Source organism: Centroberyx gerrardi, chromosome 10 (genome assembly GCF_048128805.1).
Source record: "Centroberyx gerrardi isolate f3 chromosome 10, fCenGer3.hap1.cur.20231027, whole genome shotgun sequence".
Lineage (NCBI taxonomy): Eukaryota > Metazoa > Chordata > Actinopteri > Beryciformes > Berycidae > Centroberyx > Centroberyx gerrardi.
The window spans coordinates 13,974,208-13,992,811 of record NC_136006.1 but is presented as its reverse complement, the minus strand read 5'-3'; the positions used below and the strand labels follow the sequence as shown (position 1 = coordinate 13,992,811).

The following is an 18,604-nucleotide window of genomic DNA, read 5'->3' as shown; positions in this document are numbered from 1 at the left end:
TGATTTGTGTATTGAGACATATTTTATTGATCCCTGTCAGGAAAGTCTCTTCTCATTCATCCCCTCCAGGGAGGTCAGAGGTCAGGGTGAGCCACAGCACAGCGCCCCCTGCTGGTGGCAGGGACTCAGCGTCTTGCTCAAGGACACTTGGGCATGTCTTGGGTTGTCTGGCTGAAGGAAGGTCTCTCTAGCTGCTAGGATACCATGCTTTCTTTACGAATTTTGTGTTGTTTTTTTTAATAATTCAATCCAACCGGGTCTATCTAAAGCTACATAACACTGTTGACCCACAGGGGGTCTAATGTTTGTCTGCTTCCCTGCAGACAAGCGATGTATCCGATGTGTGGCTGGCTGACTGCTCCCATCATTAGTCTGGAGCTCAATCCATCACCAGCCCTCACTGTCTCCTCACTGTCTTTTTGGCTTGTTAAGAGAATGGATAGGGAATACTACAGCACTTGTCAGTAAATGGATCAGAGTTTATTGCCGTCTACCTCAGCAGTGGGCTCATCTGTTTCACAACTCTTTTGTTGCATGCTTCACACTCCAATAGCAGCACTCTAAATCCCAGAGACAACTTCACAGTCAACAACAGCACAGCACAATAAGCTCCACATCTCATACCTCTGTTAATATTCATCCTTTATTTTTGGAATGATCTTGGATGAATAACTTGAACAGCCAATATATTTAAGATGGTATTTATGGTATCTCTGAAGAATGGGAACAGCAATAAATGGAAATTATTCCTTTGTTTCCCAAAATCAATGTGTTTATCAGGCCATCAGACTCATTTTCTGTTTGAATAACCCTCATAATGGGTGAGATGCCGCTTGACCTTGTTGTTCTGGATGGTGTGAAATAACGCGCTGTGCCCTGCTTGAACTCCAGACGAAGAAGAGGAAAAAGAAAAATAATACTGTGCGTCGTGCGCGTTCTGTGTCAAAATGACCAAAATGCGTGAGCAATTGTGCAAAAACAGGAAGAGATTCAAGACAACATAGGCTGTGTGAATGGCACTTACAGGGGTAAAAAGCCTAGATTGACCACTTTCCCATTTCCCACTCTCATCGGGGCTCGTTCCAGCCACATACAGCCAGGACAGCTGTATCAGAGGCCAATAATTGGAAAATCACAACCAAATTATCCCCAATACACCAAGGTAATTTGCTGTGTCTGAACACCAGCTACTCCAGCATCTAAAATGGGCACCTGTTATAACATCTAAAATAACACGAGAAAATGTCAGTCGCTGTAATAATGTCACACACTAATAGCTTTGTAAAAAAAAATTTGTTGGGTTATCATGAACAAGGAAGTGAGAAATGTGCATCCTCCCGTGGAGTGCTAAGCAAATCAGAGGATCATAAAATCTACTAAATGTATCTTAAGTAAAATGAGTTAAGTTAGGATAGTAATGACATATATTAAGCTAAGAAAATGCAGGCAATCAATAGTTGGACAAACCTTCCTATAATGTGCAGAAATTATGACAAGGACCCTTATAGAAGTTATTTTTCAAACTCTTTTTCAGTGCTTCTTGCGATTTCCAAATTAGATGGACTATATTGTTGCAAATTGATATTTTTCTCAAATGCAAAATATGGTTTGCTTTACAGTATAGCCCTTCTTTCCATTTTAGCGCATTTCTGCACAATGGCTACGCAGAATGAAGCGACAGAAATGTTACCTTTGACCTTTCCGCATTGGGAGGAAAACTAACCAATCGCGTTGCTCGTTGTTGTGGGGTGACCAAGTTCCTTGGATGCTCGCCTCTCGTCAACATGGTGAGTGCAGCTTTTTCAAAAGAATAGTTTATTTACAGTTAACTATTGGTCAGAAATATGCCAAGGTTTCTGTCTAAATCATGTTCCTTCGGTTACTGGCTGTCTTTCTGTTCCCCGGCGGCTCTATCAATGATACAGTATTGAAAATGACGGGTTAGCCAGAGTGTGTTAGCACTTGGCTAAATTAGCGGCATACACATATCGTCGTGGTTCAGACTATGTCTTGGAACTGGAAATCGTAACTCATGGCATGTCTATCATGAAGTAAATGTTATTGATTTGAGAGTTGATAGCTAGTAAGCTTTAGCTACACTTAACGTTAGCAAATAAATTTCTCGGCAGTCACAAATTACAAATATGGGTCAATAAAAGGTACATCCAGCTAACTGACTAAAATCCCATAGCAGGTGTTACCGTCTTAATATTCGCTACCAGAATTTAGACAGAGTCTATAGCTAAATGAATCAATGGCCAACAGGATTTCAACCGGTACCTTGTAGCAGGTTAGCATTAACATACAGAGCTGCTACGTTCTTGCATAAATCGTGTCAGTGTTTGCTAATATTATAAGTCATTTAGCATTAGGGGAAATGGACGAACAGTAATGACCAAGAGTTCACGTTAATTTTTAACGTTACCCACTGTTCGTTAAGTTAGCGTGCCAGCCATATTTAATGGTAACTTGCTGAAGTAAGCACGCTGCTAACTTAATATTCATCACACCAATGGACCTTATGAGTTCCCTAACCCTGCGTGGTCTCTTGTTCATGGCAGTCTTCATCGGAGGCTAATAATGGCCCGAGCCAGGCGCCACCTTATCCAGGTGTCCCCCCCTCAGGGATGCCTCCCCCCTTTGTAAGTTGGTGACAGAGATGTCCATGTGAGAGTGGTGAATTGCCTACACACATAGGTTTTTAACATTAAAGCTCATCATAAAAAGTTTCACCCAGTCCAATGTGTTTTTTCTGTCCCTCCCCTTTCTTTTGTCTAGATGGGACCACCAGGAATGCCGCCTCATTTCCCTCCCATGGGAATGCCCCCTATAGGACAGCGACCACCTAACATGACTCCTATGCCACCTGGTATGATGCCCCCTGGTATGATGCCACCTATAGGGGGGCCTCCAATGGGACAGGTGAGCTTTGTAGAAAACTTATTCTACTCTATTCTCTGTAAAAGTTTTTTTGGACTTCTTAGTATTTAGGGTGTGAGCGGGCTGGATTTCTGTAGCCTGCAGCTTCATGCTCATGCCAGTTTTCTTCCTGCAGCTAGTAGTTGAATAAGGACTTACCATTTGTAGGCCAAATAATAATGTTGACTGCTCCAAATTGATTACATTTTTTTATGGGAGGTGGTTTATGATTAGCACAACCAATCTAGCTTAAAATGAGTAGCCTGTTAATGGTTTGGTTAGGCTACACTATAGGCATGGAGCTGAGACAGTTTAATGTATAAGCTTCAATTTCAGTTGCAGCATTTGTGTTCATGCAAGGCTCACCAAAATACACTCGCCCCTCTTCCTCATTCCATAACAGATGCATGAAAGAAGTTAGACAGATCATTTTTACCTTAACATAGGCACTTGGCAATGTTTGGACAACCTGCTCTTCTGAATTTTGACCTAAGTTGTGTAGAGAATTTTTATTTTTTTATTAAAAACATTTTTTTTTTTTATTGTTATCTTTATAACCAGGCAGGTCAGTTAAGAACAAATTCTTATTCACAATGACAGCCTGATGTTAAATGGTAATCGGATATTGAAAATGAATTAATAAATAGACACAAATTGTTATTATTATTACTCTTAATATTGATATCAGTAGTAGTATTATATAATTAACAGTTAGTGAAATCAAAAAAGAAAGAACCACAGCATTGCATGTCTGTGTGCAAGATGATTATTAATTTGCATTACATACACTATAGCAGGGATGGGCAGTCGTTTGCCACGGAGGGCAGACAGTCTGCAGGTTTTTATTCCAACCAAAGACTACAGCAGGTGATTTCACTGATTAATTCCTCCCTCTGGTTGAAGATGAGCTAATCAGTAAAATCGCCTGCTGTGGACTTTGGTTGAATGAAAACCTGCAGACTCTCTGCTCTTCATGGCACATGACTGCCCATCCCTGCCCATTCCTACACTACAGCCTATCAGGGATGTAGCCGATTGGAGGGGGAAATAATTTTCTTGTGGACCACTTGGGATACAGACCATTGCAATCTGTGCTTGTCATCTATAATGTCTGTTTGAGCAGTTTGGTCATTCGGGACCTGAGGGAGTTTCATGATCATGCAGTCCCCTGATCCGGTATTTAGTGACTTACTGCACCAGCAATACTCGACTGCTACTCCAGATCAAACATTCACTACAGTCCAAAAGTAACTGCAGGGCTGTATCAAAATATAATGCTTCCAAAAAGACTTAAGGATATTCTTTTTCATGCTCAAAAGCACCCAGTTTATTGAAACATGTCACATAGTTGACATCAAGTGATGACCAACCATGCTTTTTGAGAAAAGTTCCTTTTTATGTTGTAGCTTCCCTGTTTGGTTCAGCTCGTCTCTACAGAAGCTTGTGTATTTTTTTTATTTGCCCACCTCAAGAGATTTGTCACTCTACTGAGATTTCAACCTCAGAAGAACATTGATTTTGGGTGGTTTTGTCTGAAACCATTGCTAGTGTTCCAGACATAAAAAAATACCACCTATGTTGGGGAAAACTCCTGTAGTACACCTATTATTAATTTTGAGAGGTGTGCAGTTAATTGGCTGACTGAATACTGATGAGGAAGTGATACCATTTATGTCAGCGATAGCCAAAGATAATGAATATAACTGTGTTTGTGCTAATTGTAGCTAGCATATGTGATCCCGTTATATATATAAAAATGTGTGATGTGGTAGTGGTGGGGGGTGTCAGCTGCCAGCGTCACAAGTCTAAAAAGGTGGTGAGGGACTGTAGTTTGGCACGTTGCTGCTTCACAGAGCACAAGCTGTGGCATCACACCGTCAAATAGGCTCAGCGGACTCTGTATCAGTCTCACCTTCTCCCCCCCCAGTCGCACATAGCCTTTCCACTCAGGCACCAACACCCTGTCTCACACTGTGTCTTAATACTTCTGCCTGCACCAAGTGGTATGGAAATTAGTGGGTCAGATGAATATTTCATGATGCTTCTTTTATTAGATGCCAGGCATGATGCCACCCATGATGCCAGGCATGATGATGCCTCCTCGCATGCCAGCTGCGGCAATACAACCAGCAGGACCGGTAACTCGCCTCACTTTTTCTTTCGCATCAGTGCTCTGTTTCACACTTCATAAAAATAGTCTGCAATCTGTCAGGTGGGAACTTAAGCATTTGCACAACTAGCTAACACTGCAAAGTGTTTGAACAGTACTGATGTAGGCCTATGAAAATTTTAAAATCAGAGTATTCAGCATCACAGAGGAATAAAGTGCTGTGATATATCTCTCTGTAATGTGTTTATGCAATACATGCTTGTATATGATGCAAGTTTGGAGTAGGATATTAGTTCCTTAACCCTTGTGCTATCTTCATATTCTGTATGCTCCCCTTGTCCTCGTGTCAAAAATGACCCGGTCTCACTGTCCCTCCTAGTATAAAAGCCTCTTCATTTAATTTTTAACCCAAAATCTATTTTGCATGAAGAAAGAACCTGTCACGTATCAACTTGGGGAATAATGTGTTTTCCTACCTCACCATCCAGGTATTCTGTATTTATTCAGTGTACACCACTGTACACTGTACAATGCTGTACAGTTTTACTGTAAAATATACATCCTAAGTGGACTAGTACTGAATCACCCCTGACTCTATTTCTTGCGAGAAAACCATTTTTCTCACGAGAAAAAGAGTGCTTCATAGTTACTACAAATCATTTATGAATTTTTTATAAAAATGTGTTTAGTCTGTAATTGATTTAATAACGGTCGGGTCAAAAATGACCCAAAGACAATCTTTGTACCCTGATAGTGTACAGCTTGTATAAAAATATAAAAAAGGTAAATATTTCACTTTTTCTAATTGTAATAATTTAGGAGGTTTTCACTGCTGTTAAACTCAGAAACGGGTCATTTTTGACCCGAGGACAACACAAGGGTTAAGATATTCCAGACCACATGTTGAAATGAGCTTAAAATTGTCATTAAATACAGGGTATGATTAAATTCAAAGTGAACACCTGTGTATATGTGTGTATATATAAAGTCGTCCCTTAGTGTCTCTGTAATGCATTTCTGGGATGGCTTTGGCCCCCCATACACACAAGTACAAAAACACTTGAACCCTTCACTATTGGAAGACTATATTGGTGTTCCGTCCATTTTTGCATCATGACCACACTATTCCGCACCAATTCTATTCTTTTTGTGTGAACTATGTTTTTTTTGTTACTGGATAGTAATTAAATTATGCAAAAGTGTGATCTCTGATATGTGAAGTATTTTGAGAGCAGCCAGATGTCGTTAGACATCCACTTATCAACACAAGTATATTTTTGCATGTTGAGAGTTTTGTACTAATTAAGAAAGCCTTCTCAAGTGCTATTTATTGTAACACTGGAATTGATGAGTCTATATTTGCAGCTAAGTTCATTATTCAGTGGTAATGAGGAGTCGATGTAGACTTCCAGCAGTGTGAGTGTTCCCAGTGTTGATATGATATTCCTTTTCACTAATCAAATCGTCTTTTCCGCAGCCTGGTGTGGACTCCACAGGTGAGACCATTAATTGTCCATTCACAAATCATATTCTTGGTTATTTTCTGTTCTTCAGAAGTATCTGATTTATGCTGATTTATGTTTTTATCCTCACAGCTGCTGCACCTGGAACAGCTGTAAGTCTAACCTCATTTTCCTTTGTACACAGTAACTTCAAGTGTCCAAGTTAAGTTTTACACAGTGTCATGCTGTCTTTCCTGTAATTGTAGTCGATCAACCTTGTCATCTGTTCTTTTGTCCTGCAGAGTACCACAAATGGATCTCCGCAGGAAGAACAACCAAAGAAGGTTTGTGGACATCTAAAAAAGAAAGATAGGAGAGCTGGATGATATACAGACTTTAAATATTCATTAGGGACTGATAAACCATTTAAAATAAAGACATAGGTTAGTTGCTTGCTTGTTTGTTTTTCAAAACACAAAATTTAACCCAGAGCAGCTGATTTATCTGTTGTTTGTTCTTGTCCTCCTCAGAAGTCCCTGTGGACAGAGCATAAATCTCTGGATGGAAAGACCTATTATTACAATACAGAGACCAAGCAGTCCACATGGGAGAAACCGGATGATCTCAAATCTCCCGCAGAGGTACAAACATTTATTACTTCTATCAAGTGTACTCTTGAAATGGACTCTAGTAATGACTCATTCAACCACTCATTCTCTTATGCATACACACGCCGTTCAGATATATTTTGATGTAACTTTTATTTTCATGGGGATCTCAACATCTCTATGGTTATTTCACTGTAATGCATGACGACTGAAATATTTTCCCCATCCACTTTTCTCTTGCAGCAAATGCTGTCTAAATGCCCTTGGAAGGAGTACAAGTCAGACACAGGGAAGCCTTATTATTATAACTCCCAGACTAAGGAGTCCAGATGGACCAAACCCAAAGAACTGGAGGATCTGGAAGGTAAAGAGCTGCTGACTGATGATGAAAAGACAGTAACGTAGCATTAAGTTATTGTAATACTAGACAATGTTACACTCTGTGGATAAACCCTTAAAAAAAAAAACCTTTAAAAGCTATGATGAATGGCTGACCGCTGGCCTGTTTTAGTGATAATGCCATGCATTAGTTTCAGCGGCGGACGGGAGGGGGTCCGGGCATCATTAATACACAAACACAGGAATCACAAATACAGGAACACATGCTGGGTCCTTCAGAGCATTTATCTCTGTGCTTTTCTCTCATCTGCAACGTGCTTTGAAATGAAAACAAGTACCCTAACAGCCATCTCTTTTTGTCTATTCCAGCCATGATCAAAGCAGAAGAGAATGGGTAAGAGCTTCCTGTTTACCTTCAGCTACCTTGCACTGCTGCATTATTTTAGATTGTGACTTCGGACAAACCCTCATTAAGGACAACACATACATCGGTTGTTAAAGAAGATGAAAGACAATCATTTCTTCCTCCGTGATCAAAAATCTATTCATGTTTTTAGAAATATGCCCATATACGAGAGACCTGACCCTTTTCCATTCCACGCAGTGACATTGTACCGTTATTCTAACTGACACGCCGGTCATGCCGTATGACTGGGCCCGTCACTCATAATTGGTCCGATTTCAGAACGGTGGAGGCTGCGGCGCCCGGCACCGCCCCGGCCCCTGCTCTGCAAGCAGATCCCACGGCCACCATGGCAACCGTGATGGAGGCAGAAACGGCAGCCTCGGTCTCAGAGGAGCACCTGTCCCAGGCGGCCATGCACCACACAGCTGAGGTCAACGCCGCAGATGCACCCTTGGCTGCACCAGAGACCTCAGCTGCCACGGAAACGGTCGCAGCCAGGTAACATCGCTGTCTGACACGGAGACGCGTTCCGCCTCGGTCCTCAGATGATCAAAGGCCAGAACCGTGGGGTCACAGAGACAACTGGCCCATAATGTCATAGGGGTTTATATACACAGCGCTGTGTCAGCTAAATGTATCTGTGGATACAGAACACAAATCTGCCTTCAGACCTGTTGCTGGTCTACATATTGGCTACATAGAAATGCAACTACACAGGTGCAGTCCATGGTATACCAGAGTAAGGAGCATATTGTGAACTTTTGATGTGATGAGATTCCAGCTTATGACCTGTGTAGTCTGTCCTCACCCCTCTCTCTCTCTCTTTCTCTCTCTCTCTCTTCCTTCTTTCCTGTCACTCTTGTAGTTTGACTCAGATCTGAAAATGCAAACTCAGCTCAATCCAAACCTGTTTTTTTGTGAACCCAAGAAAAGCGTGACATTTTGCAAGGAAATGTTTTCTCTGGTGAAATAGTATATATATATATTTTTTTTTTGGTAATGTATTATTTTGAAGCTGAACCTAACCCAAGTGAAGGAGGTCCTATTTGATTTGGCATAAATGTCAAGCTCTCATCACTCTCCACTATATACTGTAATCTAAAAAATAAATGAGCAGTATACTTGTTATCTTGAAGTAAAATAATCCTCTCTTATAAGATCATCCCAGGGTCACAGTAATATTCTCAGGGCACCATGGCTCTGATGCTTGTACTCCTTAATATTGGTTGCTTGTAATGTTGATCATCTAGGAATAGAAGCTTTTTCTACTGTTGCATTCATTGTAAGTCACTCTGGATAAGAGCATCAACTAAATGGCTAAAATGTTACATGCAGTCGTAGCTAAATTAATCAAATGGCATCTTTTTTTCTTACCCTCAGTACTGATGTTGCTAAGGAGGAGCGCCCAGAACTTCAGAAGAAGACTTACAAGTGGAACACAAAAGAGGAGGCCAAGCAGGCCTTTAAAGAGCTGCTGAAGGAGAAGGTGAGTCTATAGCCATGCTGTCAGATGGGATTACTGCTCAAGTGAACTAGGTCAAACACTGTGGGAGAGTGGAGAGGCTGCACTATTTCTGTAGGCCAAACTGGTTATATTTATGTTAATTGACATGTAACAGTTGAAAAATAAACACAGTATCAGTATGCTGTATTCATCGATATTTTTTTTTTTTTTACAATGTTTTACATTGCAACAATAAGGAAATACCTTTAAGTCTGCTCAATACATTTCAGTTAATAAAATGTATTAATTCCTCATGACAGTTCTGGTAAGCTGGTAAACAAGTTCTACTTTACAGAGGTGGGTTTTGGGGTCAGAACAGATAGGACTATCCTAAAGCACATCTGGGTGTAAAATTTTGCAATCTACAAAGTCAGCTTCTTGTCAATGAAGCAACTCCAAAAAGTCTCTGTAATTTGTAGGGGCATTTGCTGACTAAGGGTTATAGTCTATTCTCTAGATTCTAGTGTAGTTTTTCATGTTTGCAAATCCTGATTGAGCTGTCCAAGATGAAACAAAGAACGTGAAACCTCACAGATTTAGATGCACTTAAAAATACCGTTAAAACTCAAACCCCTATCATGGTCCATACCTGATGTCTGTTTATGAGCACAGCCTTTGTATTTTGATCTGTATCTAATCCCCCCCCCCCCCCCCCCCCCCCCATGAGCCCCTGGGAGGTCTTAGCATGATTGTTAAGCTTCACCTCCTGTTGCTGTGGATGTGTTGTGTGTTTGGCGGTAAGGTGGCTCAGCGCCGCCCGCCACCAATGCTGCTATATTTAGGTTCTTTTTAATTTGGTGCACAAAGCTCTCCTCTGAGATTGCTCGCCATTTCCCTGCAAGATCTTAATGGCTCTGTCTTTATGATTAGCGTTATTGGATCAAAGGCACGGGGCTGCCTGGGATTAAGACAGTGAGAGAAAGTGGCATGCCTCAGTGAGTTAGAATAACTGTGACAACTGACAAGCCGGATGCACGCAGTGGAATCGGTTCATAATGGATGAAGGATTCGCTCTCTGGGAGAAGCGCGTGGCAGAAAGGGCACTTACATAAGTCCTCGATGGCATTTCTTTGAATTATTGGCACTCCACACCTCTTAACCCGGCATCTATTAGTAATTAAGAAAATGCATTGCCTTGGCTGCGAGGAGCCAAAGCAGCTCAGCTCAGTCCCACTTGAGCCAGTTCATTCCTGCTCCTCCTGGCTCACGTGCTTTTCATATACACATCCATGTGCGTTAAAACAATCCCTTTTCCCTGATCTATTGTGCTATTTAATATATATGTAAATTTAACTATTCCATTTAATGACTTGCGTACAGTCATGGTATGAGGTGTAACACAGACGTTCCTCACTTTAATTGAGTTTTATACTCTTCGGATTTCAGGGTGTGTCTTCGAACGCCTCTTGGGAACAAGCTATGAAAATGATTATCAACGACCCTCGCTACAGGTACCCTATTCTCCTGGGAACAGTCAAGCTTATTTACAGTACCAAATGAGGGCAATACCCATCTCTAACCACAAATCTTGCTTTTCTTTGTCAATGAAGTGCTCTTCCCAAACTGAGTGAGAAGAAGCAGGCGTTCAACGCCTACAAGGTCCAAACGGAGAAAGAGGAAAAGGAGGAGGCTAGGATTAAATACAAGGAGTCCAAAGAGACCTATCAGAGGTTCTTGGAAAACCATGAGAAGATGACATCTACTACTAGATACAAGTAAGTGCTGTAGTCATCTCACAATAAATGTGTGTACACTTTTTTTTTTTCCTCTATTGACTTGTGGTTCCCAGAATTGTCAATGTGATTATGCGGATGTAATCAATGAAAGGTCATACATGGTTTGTGCTGAGTTACACGCCATCATGCAGCTACAGCACTGTTAAGTTTTACGTTTCTCTGACCTGTTAGCTCACACACACTGTGGTCGGTTAGGTCTGTACATACTCCATTTCCAGCTATAACACAGTGTTGCTAGGTCACAACTTGGCAAATGAACAGACTTGAGGAACATGGTGTGTCCTGGTGGCTCTGCGGGGCTTAGGCACATGTGACAAAACTGGTTTGAATCTAACTCGTGACCTTTGTTGCATTTTCTCCCATCTTTCTCACTGAGCTGTACACTTACACTAAAACAGCGCAATGCCCGAAAATACATGCATATTTCTTATTCTTGAATACACAGTAAAGATGGAAGATGTACAGAGAAAATTAGGCTAGGTACATTAATAAAGTGGCAGATTTGATGCCACTTCCATACTGCGTGTGACATCCAGCAGACCAGCGCTCTTTGTCTGGTGTTTGGGTGAAAGTCACCGTCACGGCCAGAGGGGACACATGGATCGACTGGTGACCTTGACAACCGTCCAGTTTCAGAGTGCAGCTGGCACTGGGGTTGTTGTGGTGACCGGGGCTATATTCTGCAGTGGCACACAACGGGCAGCTGGAGAGTGGCAGCGGGGCTGTCTGACTACGACGATGTGTGTGTGTGTGTGTGTGTGTGTGTCCTTCTCAAGTCTAAGACCTCGACTCACCACAGTCAACCACAGCTTTTGGCTTTGATGAGCATCAAGTTTGGGATTTGGGTCAAGAAAGTGAGATGTTTTGAAGAGAGTCTTATTTTGTTGGCAGTTTGACTGTTTTTTTTTTGTTTTTTTTGGAGGGTGGTAGATTTCACAAGTTTCATATCAAGTGGACTCAACAGTGCATGTGATGACCTGTACTTAGCATGGAAAACCAGTGTGCAATGGATGAGTTTGGCCTATGAAATGCTGCCCTCATGTGGATAATTGTGTCACTGTGCAGTGTCCTAACCGTGTGTTTGTCTGTATTTGTGTGTGTGTGTGAACCAGGAAAGCAGAGCAGATGTTTAGTGAGCTGGAGGTGTGGAGCTGCGTCCCAGAGAGAGACAGACTGGAGATCTATGAAGACGTCTTGTTCTACCTTGCTAAGAAAGAGAAGGTTAGGCCTTCAACCAGCACTCCTACTCATCACTCAAATTTCTCATGCTCTTAGCAGGTCTTTAAATGGGGTAGTCAGTCTGAACGTGTTTATCACGATGCAGCATTAATCTTTCAACCCTCATTTGCAAATATCCCAGATGTTGTCTGGTAATGGGAGCTTGTGAATATTGGTTCAGTTAACAATTTCCTCTACTGCACTCTTATCTGGTGCTACAGGAGCAAGCCAAGCAGCTAAGGAAGAGGAACTGGGAGGCCCTGAAGAACATCCTGGACAACATGGCCAACGTCACGTACCGCACCACCTGGTCTGAGGCTCAGCAGTACCTGCTAGACAACCCCACCTTTGCAGAGGATGAGGAGCTGCAGAGTATGAGATCAGACACGCATACATCTGTTCACTTACATACTGCTGTTTGAAACCACAATTGTTTACCTTCACATCACATATGTATATTTAGATATAATATTTTATGACAGTCATACATGCACAAACAGAGCTGTTACTGCGTTGTATAAGGGAGAAACCAAAGTGTACTCAAGATACAATGGGTGTGCTGGGTTCTGTGTTAACGTATGTAGACTTTGTGAGTTCACCCTGTTGATGGTCTTCTGTTTGTTGTTGACAGATATGGACAAAGAAGATGCCCTTATTTGTTTTGAGGAGCACATCCGGGCGCTGGAGAAGGAGGAGGAGGACGAGAAGCAGAAGACCCTTCTCAGAGAGAGGCGACGACAGCGCAAGAACAGAGAGGCCTTCCAGGTGAGAGGGAATGGAGGGACTCTCCACCTGCATCTCAAAAAACACTCTCAAACATAAGTCACCAGGTCAGGTGAAGAAAAGCTGGCCTGACATCCTAAATGTACTTTTTAATTTAAAATTTTTCACATTGCAAAGAAAAGGTGGAGTATAGCAGTAGTCTGTTGTAGTTAATTAGTTAATAATAATCTGTCCAAATCAGAAAAGCAGTAAGGGTGCTTCGATCAGGATTTTTGGGGCCATCACCGATCGCTGGAAGCAGTATCGGCCGATACCGATCACAGGGTCTATTTGAAGCCTTCTATTCATCGTGTAGCATTATTTATTTATTTAACTATTCTTAACAACATTGTATATTAAGTATTAAAATTAAGAGATGAGAAAGTATCATGAATTGACAACTGTTTATTGGCAGGCAACATGTGCAACATATTCCACTCTCTCTCTTAGAGACACAACTTAAACCAGCAGCCTACGCTTGGTTATTGGGAGAAGCTTAGATCTTAACAAATATAGCTTTCCTGTGGAATAAAATAAATACAATTTTATAAAATAAAAATTACAATAAAAGCTAAATGTGCACAACACACCAAGTTAGAACAATAAATTATATATAGGCCTACTGAGGCAACAAAAATCAATTCCAATAGATGGAAAACACAGGGCCTTTATCAATTTACTCCAACTTTAGAAACTATAAAAACGGCAACATAACAAAATATTTTTCACTATTAATCTGGATTGAGGGAGCAAACATTCAGAGTCAGAGTTAAAAAGTAAATATTAATGTTTTCAGTCCACTCAGTGGATACTGACTAGCACCTACAGTAGCCTATATACAGCTAATCTGCTAGTCTCGGAAACCCAGCTGTATTCCGAATAATGTTAATAACCCTTAGTTCTTCTATTTGGGAATTCAGCTGGTCGTCTTCTTGGCATGGAAAAAAAAATATCCCTCACGCCCGTGTGTGCAATGGGAGGCGAACAGACGGGTCCGGGGAGAGAGAGAGTGAGCGAGCGAGACAGAGAGCGAGAGAGACAGAGCGAGAGAGACAGAGAGAGAGAGACAGAGAGCGAGAGAGCGTGACACACACACACAGAGAGAGAGAGCGCGACACAGAGGGAGAGCACGAGAGACAGAGAGCGAGAGACAGACCGCACAAAGAGACTACTTCTGTTTGGATCTCTTCCCAACTCGTCTCTCCCTAACATTTTTGCAAATTTATTGTCTTTTTCAGACACCTGGTAGAACTGCCAGACTGGTGAATCCATTTTAGCGGCGCAAATTGTCTCGCATGTTTTGCGTCATCTGATCGGCGCTTCTGATCGGCCTTTATAGAGACCACCGATCAAACTATTTAGAACGAATATCGGCCGATAACGATCGGTGGCTGATCGATCGGAGCACCCTTAAAAAGCAGCACAAGTTCTGAGTGAAGAAGCGTATGAGATTTTCCGCTTCGTGAGTTTTACTCAGTATCTGTCCTGAACTCATGTTTTGTTTTTTTCCCTCTCAGAAATTTCTGGATGAGCTCCACGACCACGGTCAGCTCCACTCCATGTCTGCCTGGATGGAGATGTATCCGACCGTGAGCTCCGACATCCGCTTTGCCAACATGCTGGGCCAGCCGGGTAGGACAGCAGGCTGCTGCACACGTGGCCACACATGTCTCCGTGAGCAGAATGCTCTGAAGCACGTGTCATGCATGCATAAACATCAAATAAACATACAGAGATAGAGACGTACACAGTCCACAGTATTCACAGTAGTTTCTTATTTTTCCAGAACACTCAGCACGTGAAATCCTGTTTCTTCTTGTCTCATCCTTTTTGCATCCTGCTGTGGTCTGCTGGCATTTTTGCACCCTGACAGTGTTCTGTCAGGTTTATTCTTGTCTCGCTGCAGCATACAACATAATGACGACATTTTTTATTTATTATCTGTTCCACAGGTTCCACTCCCCTGGACCTGTTCAAATTCTATGTGGAAGACTTGAAGGCCCGCTACCACGATGAAAAGAGGATCATCAAAGATATTCTCAAGGTGAGATCTCACTTTAACCGCTGCACCTGTTCCACTGGCAGAGAACACACATTTATAGCCTAACATAGGTCACAGGAACAAATTGCACACTTCACATCTGGCCAATACCACTGTTTATTCTAAGAGGATTGTGTTTGATATATTTTTATTTGGCACCATAATCTTCTATATATTTATCATCTTATTTCGTGCATCCTTTTCGTGCATCTTTCATGTCCTTCATGGTGCTTCCAGGACAAGAGCTTCTTGGTTGAAGTCAACACTGGCTTTGAGGACTTTGGATCAGTCATCAGCTCAGACAAGAGAGCCACCACACTGGATGCAGGCAACATCAAGCTGGCCTTCAACAGTGTAAGACTCCTGTCCTTCATACATTCTACCTCCATTAGCTTTTAATATAGTTCCTAAAGATGAACACAGATGCTTACAAACGGCATCTGCCCACCAGCTAACATTTCCATGATTCAGCCAATGCTTAACTTAAGCCTTAAGAATATCAAATGTGCGCTTTACCTTTAAACTTGACTATTGACTTCGTAGCAAGGTCATTGTAACCTCTTTCTGTGCAGTTACTGGAGAAGGCTGAGGCCAGAGAGAGGGAGCGAGAAAAGGAGGAGGCCAGGAAGATGAAAAGGAAAGAGGCAGCCTTCAAGAGCATGCTGAAGCAAGCCACACCGCCGCTGGAGCCAGAGGCTACGTGGGAGGCAGTACGTCCTTCAATGATTCTATTCCTATGGTTTCACAGCTCTGTGTGCTTTCTATTTGGGCATATCACCTTGTTCTTAGTGCTTGTTTGGTGTTTTTTTGATGACTGAAGTCTTGTCATCCCAGATCCGGGAACGATTCTTAAAAGAATCTGCCTTTGAAGATGTGACTCTCGAGTCAGAGAGGAAAAGGATATTCAAAGACTTCATGCATGTCTTGGAGGTAAGGCTCTTTTGCCTGTCATCTCGATGGGAACGGGCTGTCATTCCCATCTTGATCTTCAACTGACAGTATCCGTTATGTTCACAGCATGAATGCCAGCATCACCATTCCAAGACAAAGAAGCACTCCAAGAAGTCCAAGAAGCACCACAGGAAGCGGTCTCGCTCTCGATCGGTTAGTGGTCTTCACCAAACCCTGCTTAGGCCGCCTTTGATCATTCCTGCACCACACTTAGACAGGAGCTGTGGGCAGATAATTTAACAATCAGTGATGTACTGGAACACCCCTCTCCACACCAGTATCATGGTTCTAGACCAGTTAATTTCCTAATGACTCTCTACTTTTATGTCTTGGCAGGGCTCAGAGTCTGAGGAGGATGAATACCACAAGAAGAAAAAGAGGTCGCAGTCCAAGTCCCCCTCCGACCGCTCCTCCAGTGGAGAATCTGGTGAGTGGCTTTCACAGCCAACATTTAAGTGGATGTATTAATCATCGTAGGGAAGAAGTGCAGTGCTGTGGCCGGTCACTTGACATTTCATTTTCCTACGTGCAACCAGAGAGAAGCTATAAGAAGTCCAAGAAGCACAAGAAGAAGGGCAAGAAGAGACGCCACAAGTCTGTAAGTCCACAGGAGGGCTCAAGAGTCCACAAAAAATCTTGATTATTTGTTTGTTTGTTTTTTTTAAATGGCTGTGAACGTACACTGATTCTGACCTTACTTTCTAGGCCTCTCCTGAGTCTGACAATGAGAAGAAAGGAAGAGACCGGGATGGAAAGCGTGAAAAGGACCTGGAGAAGGATAAAGAGAACGACAAGTCCCGGGGGAAAAGTCACTCTGACTCCAAACAGAAGTCTCCTAAAAGGAAAGCAGCCAAAGAGGAGGTTGGTTTTTGTTTTTTATTCCGGTCACTGAACTTGACCTAGAAATTCATGCACCTGAATTTTTAATGATTTTTAGTGTTTTGTAAGATTACCTGATTACCGGATGCTGAAGTAGATGGGGATTTGAGGAGTGAAATAGTAGTTAAAATTTAAAACGATGGTTTAAAAAAAATTACTCTTATTAGGGCTAGACAAGCTGGGAGGTTTCAAGGGAAAAGATGCCAACGGGCCACATTTTAGTGTCATTTAAATATTTTGTTTTTTAGTGTGTTGGAAAATTGCTGCCAGCGAAAAGTTCAAAATCTTTGGGTGTGGCTACCAAGTTTGTCTATCCTACCAGCCACTTTAGCCTGTAGACAAGTTAATTTTCTTCCTTCAGTGTTTATTTCAGTGCTAAATCCTTGCTGTGTTGCATTCAGGGTGGCTGGGATACCTCAGGCAGTGAGCTGAGTGAAGGAGAGCTAGAGAAGAGGAGGAGAACTTTACTGGAGCAGCTGGACGCACCGTGATCGTCCCTCTACAACCATCCTTTTATCTTCCTCGTCCACTTTTACAAACATGCATTCCCTTCCACGCTCATCTGACTGTACCGCTCACACCGCACTGGACGGACCGCCTGGGAGAACACCTTCCTCTGTTATGTATGGGAATGTGCTACACTGAGCTCACACGCTTATTTTGTGACTGATTTAATTTGATATCAGGAAGGGTCGACCTGTGGTGACATGTCAGATAGCCCTTTTGTTGCCTTTGTTATGCTTTAGATACATTTTTTAGTCGATTGTAGTTGTACATGTTTTCCTTCGCCAATAGTTTTGATATTCAATTAAAAGCAAATCTTAATGCCATGCTGACTGACTCTACCTTGCAAATAATGGCAGAGCTAGAAATGAGCCGTTTAGGGAAAGTAACTTGTCCACAAGTCCAGAGCTACTGGGGAATATTTCTGAATTGAGACTTTTTAACTTAATTGCAGCTGTATGCCCGAGGATCAATTCAATAAGATTTTAATTGGAGCATTTGTTAAAATCCTCTAATTGATCTGTACATGTAATAAAATACTATTTCTGTGGATGATGTCTCTAATGGGATACTTTGGGGGATCCAGTGAGGCTTTAGTTAAACGTGATTTTATTTTACATGAGAGAGGTTATTGGTGGATAAAGTATAAAGATGCCTTGGCATGCTTGGATGACAAGTTTTAGTAGTCCAACCCTCCCTAGTCTTAATTTTAGCCACTGCTACAAGAACCTAATGCCAGAGCATTCTGACAAAACCTCCATTTATGTGTGGCCTTAAACAGAGGTTCGCCTCCACCAGAGATCATGCTGTTGTAGCCATCAAATGTTGGAATAGAGTCCTTCATGAATGGATAAAACAGTTGGAAGAAGGAAGCAGAATCAGTGCAGCATAATATTGTATCGAGTCAATACCCAATATGATTTCATCCATTTCAAAGCTGTATGAAAGGTCACAATGCTGTTCTAAGGAATGCTCTTAATGTTCGTAATGAAACTGTCTGCGAAAGAATTCTGAAAGTCCTCAATTCATCAAGCAACTGATATTTGTCTTTGTTTTCATGTATTTTTGATTTGGATGCTCTAATGTTGTAAGGGATATGTCTGGTTTCTATTGTAGTCAAATGAAAAAAAGAAAATTGCAATACTTTGCTGCTATGGTCATGTGTTTTTGCCCAGGTATTGTGAA

General features: G+C 41.9%; 2 protein-coding genes across 2 annotated transcripts in view; both read left to right on the top strand.

Moving 5' to 3' along the window:
* The window catches only part of glb1l (galactosidase, beta 1-like), a 180,371-nt gene that overhangs the window by 14,765 nt on the left and 147,002 nt on the right, over positions 1-18,604 (top strand). The window lies entirely within an intron of this gene.
* prpf40a (PRP40 pre-mRNA processing factor 40 homolog A) lies at positions 1,759-18,567 on the top strand. The gene is made up of 27 exons (XM_071918336.2): positions 1,759-1,787; positions 2,562-2,642; positions 2,779-2,922; positions 4,974-5,057; positions 6,507-6,525; positions 6,625-6,644; positions 6,774-6,815; positions 7,002-7,112; positions 7,323-7,443; positions 7,788-7,812; positions 8,104-8,322; positions 9,205-9,310; positions 10,715-10,779; positions 10,879-11,043; positions 12,177-12,285; positions 12,504-12,654; positions 12,914-13,047; positions 14,562-14,676; positions 14,997-15,088; positions 15,323-15,439; positions 15,658-15,795; positions 15,920-16,015; positions 16,103-16,189; positions 16,373-16,463; positions 16,573-16,634; positions 16,742-16,897; positions 17,317-18,567. The coding sequence occupies exons 1-27, from the start codon at positions 1,785-1,787 to the stop codon at positions 17,404-17,406; spliced, it is 2,643 nt and encodes an 880-aa protein (XP_071774437.2). The 5' UTR covers positions 1,759-1,784; the 3' UTR covers positions 17,407-18,567.

What these genes read in the sequence shown, in the direction of transcription:
- prpf40a (XM_071918336.2), top strand. An exon ending in GGGGGCCTCCAATGGGACAG is followed by an intron (nt 2,923 to 4,973) that starts GTGAGCTTTGTA and finishes TTCTTTTATTAG; the next exon opens with ATGCCAGGCATGATGCCACC. An exon ending in CTGCTGCACCTGGAACAGCT is followed by an intron (nt 6,645 to 6,773) that starts GTAAGTCTAACC and finishes TTTGTCCTGCAG; the next exon opens with AGTACCACAAATGGATCTCC.